Raw genomic sequence first — 6,561 nt, forward strand, 5'->3', positions numbered from 1 at the left:
TGGCGAGCCAGCAGTGATAGTTCCAAAGACGGGGAAGAAGTATAATGATGTCGATCACAAATCTATAGAGAAAAACTATTGAGCAAAGAAGATCCTCGTCTGTGGTATTGGACCAGATAAGTATAATAGAATTTCTGCTTGTCAATCTGCCAAGGAGATTTGGGAGGCTCTCCAAACTACACATGAAGGAACAACTCAAGTCAAGCAGTCAAAGATCGACATGTTTACTACTGGGTATGAACTCTTCAGGATGAAGGATGATGAGTCCATTCAGGACATGTATACTCGATTCACCTCCATCGTCAATGGGCTCCACTCTATAGGAGAGGTCATTCCAAGGAACAAACTTATCAGGAAAATACTCAGTGTATTACTCGGTTCTTAGGAAAGCAAAGTCAATGCTACCACAGAAGCAAAAGATTTGCAAAAGCTGACCATTGACGAACTCATTGGAAATTTGAAGACCTATGAAATGAAGAAAATGAAGGACCATGAAATAAGAGAACCCAAAAGGGAAAAGAACCTGGTCCTCAAGGTAGACAATAATGATTCAAGTGGTGAGGATGGTGACATGGCCTATTTGACAAGGAGATTTCAGAAAATGGTTCGTAGAAATAGAGACATTCTGAAAAGGGCAGCTCAAGCAGATCAAAAGGCTATGACTTGTGTCATAAATACGGGAAACCAGGACATTTCATTAAAGATTGTCCTCTTCACAAGCAAGACTAGTACAAGTACAACACAGACAAAACAACCAAGAGGAACCCTGTTCTTGACAGAAAATTCAATAGAAAAGATATTGCTGACAATATTGTGATACAAGCTCTTGATGCATGGTATGACTCCTCCAGTGAATATGAGGGAAATGATGAACAAAGGGACACCTCTATGATGGAGGTTGAAATCGAATCAGCTGAATATGACTCTATTTTTGCCCTAATGGCAAAATCTGACGAGGGAAAAGATGATGATGGTGATGAGGTAAAATTTCTAGACGTTCAAAGAAATTTGAAGTCTTATTCCCAAAAGAATCTTGTATACTTAGCTAATATTCTGATTGATGCTTATCATAATCTTATCAATGATAAAAATGTATTAACTGTGGAACTAGGAGAGGTAGAACATGAGAGAGATGATTTGGTAGTCGTAGTGGTTGATTTAAAAGAAAGCATTGAGAATTTAAAGAAATAAAAGGATGCTCTAACTGAGAAAATTGAAAACGTAGAGCATGAGAGAGATGACTTGTTGGTAGTAGTTGTGGATCTAAAAGAAAATGTAGAAGAATTAAAAAGAGAAAATAGTTCTGGAAACACTTTAAAATGTAAGGAAGTGGCAAGTGAGGCACACCTTAAACTCGAAAATGAGCTTAAAATAGTGAAATTGAGTATGTGTGCTGAACTTGAAAGAAATAGACAACTTCAGAAAGATCTAGGCAGGATTAAACGTGACCTAGATAAATCTCTAAAGTGGACCTGATCCTCTGATACAATCACTGCAATGTATAAAAGTAAGGAATTTTTACCTCTTATAGCAAAAGTTAATACCTTATTTATTTTAAATAAATACCATTTAAAAAATTATATTCTATAGATACCTTTTAAGGTTTATAGAAAAATATTTAATTTTGGTTACCACCTAGCCTTAAGCCACTAAATACGCTAATCAGTTACACTATTTTCTTTCTCTCTCTACTTTGATATATCCCATTCTCGTCCCCCATCCCATTAAAATTTCCGATCTCCTCCTCCTTCCACCGGATTTGTGTAAAGCCCACTTCAAAAATTGCTCCGGCTCCCGCATCCGACGACTGCAACGGCATATTCCTACAGTATGTTTTCACTTCCGGATCCAAAATCAAACCCTCCGACCCTAAAAATCAACCCTACAAGTTTCAGTCCATTTTAAGCATAATAAACAACGGGCTTGACAAACTAAAGTTATGGAGAGTCTTTGTTGGGTTTCAACACGATGAGTTTTTGGTCTCTGCTTCTAATGTTGTTATTGTTGATGGGTCTTTTATTCCTGTTAATATATGTCAAGGCTTGTCATTGTCGTTTTCCTTCCCATTCTCCTCCTAAACTCGTTCCTCACTGTTGTATAAGCTGGCTCCACTAGCCTCGTGAATATCGTCCCTGCCAATTGAAAAAATTGAGATATGGATATTGTAGGATGATTTTCTGTTAATATATATCAATGTATTTTATATGTCAATGTATTTTCATGTATTTTATTGTATTCATTGTCTTTTTTTCATTGTAATTCAATGTATCTCGTCGTATTCCATGTATTTCATTGTATTCACTATTTTTTTCTCATTATATTTCAGTGTATTCCATTGTATTCTATGTATTTCATTGTATTCATTGTCTCGCTATATGCCATGAATGTATTCATAAGTTTTTTTTAATTAATATAATTTATGTATTCATATGTATTATATAATTTCTCTGAAGATTGCTATGTTTTTGGGGTATTTTCGGTTGAGAATCTTTTTTATAACTGAAAATACAAAATTTGTGTATTATAATTGAGTTTGTTGAGTTATATTAGGAGTCTATTATGTTAATTGATTCACTTTCCCTTTTAAAAATAGTGTAATCCCCTATTTCACGCCGTGAATACAGTCGAATACAAGAATCTGTCCAGCTGTAATCCCATATTTCACTCCATGAATACAGTCGAATACACTCGAATATAACAACTGATTAGCTGGATTTCCCTGATTCACGCCTATTTTTGCTACTGTATTCATGAATACAATAGCTTAAATACATTAAATACATCTTATAACCACATAAAAGGTATCTGTAATCCGTAATATATCAAATAGTATCTATAGATGGCTAATTACTACTAAAAGATAGTGCTTTATGAAAATTTTCCTAAAAGTAATGGGGGAAACAGGTAGGGAATTAGACTCCAAAAGGAAAAGGCTACTTACAACCCACATAGCAAGTATGTTACTGTCCCTGGTAACTGGCTTTGCGCTTACTGTGGTAACACTGAACACTTTAAAAAATCTTGTAAAGCTAGATTTCAGTCCCAACAGAAAAATAAAGTTTTTGTTGAAAAAGTACCTACTGTTAAGGAATTTGGTCCCTCAAATAAAAAAAATGTGTGATGCATACCTGGACAAGAAGAAGTTTAATTCGCCATTTTCCTCACTATAAGGGACCCAAACTTATTTGGGTTCCTAAGTCTAATATCTGATTTCCTTGTGCAGGGAGCAGTGAAAGGAAGCATCCAAAGTTGGTATATGGATTATGACTACTCTAAGCATATGACTAGAAGCACTGATTATTTCCTTTCACTCAAATCCCTACAAGGTGGGAGTGTGTCCTTTGGCAATAGCAAAAAAGGATACATTCTAGGAGTAAGAAGAGTTAGGAAGACACTCACTCACTCAATTGAGAATGTGTACTATGTGAATGGCCTGAAATACAGCCTACTAAGTGTCTCTCAAATCTGCGACAAAGGAAACAAAGTTGAATTCTTATCAAAGACTTGCACAATCACCAATCTTGTGACTGGTGAAGTGGTTCTGATGGCAAAAAGATTCAAAAATATCTACATTTCTAATTTTGAGTCTTTGACCAGTGGGGATCTTACATATTTGAGTGTTGTTGATGATGATGCTGAGTTGTGGCATAGAAGATTGGGACATGCAAGCTTTTCATTGCTGAACAAGCGGGTTAAGAAGGACCTGGTTTGTGGGCTGCCTGTCAAGGTTCAAGGATCACAAGGTGTGTGATGCATGTGTAAGAGGAAAGCAAGTCAGGTCATCCTTCAAGCCAAAAAAGGAAGTAAGCACCTCAAGGCCACTTGATCTCCTTCATGTGGATTTTTGTGAACCTATGAGGGTGCCTAGTAGAGGAGGAAAGAAGTATATTTTTGTCATAGTTGATGACTACTCCATATTCATATGTACCTTGTTCCTTAGAACCAAGGATGAAACTTTTCTAGTTTTTGCTGCCTTTGAAGCAGATTCAAGTAAAGATGAGCTATAATGTTGTAAGCATAAGATCTGATCATGACACAGAGTTTGATAATGCAAAATTCAACGAATTCTTTGCTGAAAATGGTATAAGTCATAATTTTTCAGCTCCCATAACACCCCCAAAAAATGGTGTTGTGGAAAGGAAAAATAGGAGCTCTTGAAAACATGGCAAGGAAGATGCCAATTGACAGTGGTGTACCAAAATTTTTTTGGGCGGAGGCAGTCAACACTGCTTGCTATTTAATAAACAGGTACATGATCAAGTCCCCTTTAAACAAGACCCCATATGAATTGCTAAACGGGAGGAAACCCAAGCTAACTCACTTGAGAATGTTTGGTTGCAAATGTTTCGCCCTCAATAATGGTAAGGAAGCGTTGGGAAAATTTGATGCCAAAAGTGATGAAGGAATCTTTCTTGGATATTCATCACAAAGTAAAGCATACAAGGTCTACAATAAAAGGACTCAATGTGTTGAAGAAAACATGCATGTAATCTTTAATGAATCACATCACTTATATGGAAAAGATTCACATGATAAGATTGATCAAGACGATGAGCGGTCAGAAGTTCCTGGAGAAGTTATTGATATGGCAAATGGAAAGGCTGATATGATGAGTCAAGTCAAGGAGTCTAACGAAGAAGATGCAGTAGAACCTCCATTAGATACAAAAGAATCTGGTTCCTTCATTACAACAACTGAAGCAGAAAACAAAGTTGGTGATGTCGTGCAAGGAACTCTCGATGCCTAGCAAAGAAGTGGCACTCACTCTTCCATTGATGCTAGCACTAGATCATATTCAGAGGAACGAGGGTCTTCTCACAATGAGATTTAGGTGTCCAACTGGAAGCATAAAAGTTCACATCCTCTCCAAATTGCGATCACTCCTCCTAATTTAAGGATTTAAACCAGATCAAAGACAAGAAGATCTTTTGCCTTCTCAGCTTTCCTTTCTCAAATTGAGCCCAAAAATATCAAAGAAGCATTGAAAGATGCTGACTGGATTAATGTTATGCAAGATGAACTCCATCAATTTGAGATAAACAATGTACGACACCTGATTCCTCGACCCTCAGACAGAACTGTTATAGGAACCAGGTGGGTGTTCAGAAACAAGCTTGATAAGTTTGGGAATACAACAAGGAACAAGGCTAGGTTAGTAGTTCAAGGCTATAATCAAGAAGAAGATATTGACTATGGTGATACTTTTGCTCAAGTTGCTCGAATGGAAGCTATCAGAATTCTCATTGCCTTTGCCTCTCATATGAAATTCAAATTGTTCCAAATGAATGTCAAAAATACATTTCTGAATGAGTATTTAAAGGAAGAAGTCTTTGTCAAACAACCACCTGGTTTTGAGTGTCATGAGCATCCTAAACATGTATTCAAACTTGACAAGGCATTATATGGGTTAAAACATGCCCCTTATACATGGTATGAAAGGTTGTCCAGGTTCCTTATGAAAAATGGCTTTAAAAGAGAAAAAATTAACATCACTCTATTTTTGAAGAAACGATGGAGGAACCTGTTGATTGTGCAAGTTTATGTTGACGACATCATCTTTGGTGCAACAAATTATTCCTTGTGTGAGGAGTTTTCCAAGCTTATGGGAAGTGAGTTTGAGATGAGCATGATGCGAGAACTAAACTATTTCTTAGGTCTGCAAGTTAAGCAAACCTCTAAGGGAACGATGATAAGTCAACAACAGTATATTAAAGAGCTCCTGAAGAGATTTAATATGGAAAGTTCAAAAATCATCGATACTCCTATTTCCACTGCCACTCGTCTGGACATGGATGCACCTGGTTCTCATATGAATGAAACCATGTACAGAAGTATCATTAGTTTACTCTTGTATCTCACAACTAGTAGAGATATTGTGTTAAGTGTAGGATTATGTGATAGATTCCAATCAAGTTCAAAGGAATCTCATGAGAAAGCTGCTAAGAGGATTCTAAAGTATCTTAAAGGAACACAGGACCTGGTCCTCTACTATCATTCAGAAGACAATTTCGACTTAATTGGATATGTTGATGCTGATTATGTTGGTTACTTAGTGGATAGAAAGAGCACATCTGGCATGGCGCATTTTTTTCGGGTCATGCTTGATTTATGAGGTACAAAAAAACAAAACTCTATGGCTCTTTCTACTACAAAAGCTGAATATGTGGTAGATGCCTCCTGTTATGCTCAACTGTTGTGGATCAAGCAACAATTGGAGGATTTTAGTGTGTTTTCTGATTGTGTGCCATTACTGTGTGACAATATAAAAGCTCTCAACATGTAAAAGAACCCAATCCAGCATAAGAGAAAAAACACATTGATATGCGACATCATTTTCTCAAGGATAATGTTGAAAAGAGTCTCATCTGCATGAATTCGCAAAAGAGAGACCATGTAGCTGATGTCTTCACCAAAGCATTGAGCAGAGAGCACTTTGAAAATAGTCGACTGGCATTGGGGCTGATAAAATCAAACTGAGCACCAGGTCCCTTAATGATTGGCTATGAAAAAATGAACATAGAAACTACTAAGAAGTGTTTTCTCGCAATTTCTAACTCATCT

General features: G+C 36.6%; 1 protein-coding gene across 1 annotated transcript; it reads left to right on the forward strand.

Annotated features, from left to right (window-relative positions):
- Window positions 1–220: 220 nt before the first annotated feature.
- On the forward strand, window positions 221–4,158 carry LOC138869068 (uncharacterized). Its single transcript, XM_070146659.1, has 5 exons — window positions 221–328; window positions 386–734; window positions 824–981; window positions 3,224–3,706; window positions 3,985–4,158. Exons 1-5 carry the CDS (start codon window positions 221–223, stop codon window positions 4,156–4,158), a joined length of 1,272 nt encoding a protein of 423 aa, XP_070002760.1.
- Window positions 4,159–6,561: the final 2,403 nt, after the last annotated feature.

Source organism: Nicotiana sylvestris, chromosome 5, assembly GCF_000393655.2.
Source record: "Nicotiana sylvestris chromosome 5, ASM39365v2, whole genome shotgun sequence".
NCBI classification, from domain to species: domain Eukaryota; kingdom Viridiplantae; phylum Streptophyta; class Magnoliopsida; order Solanales; family Solanaceae; genus Nicotiana; species Nicotiana sylvestris.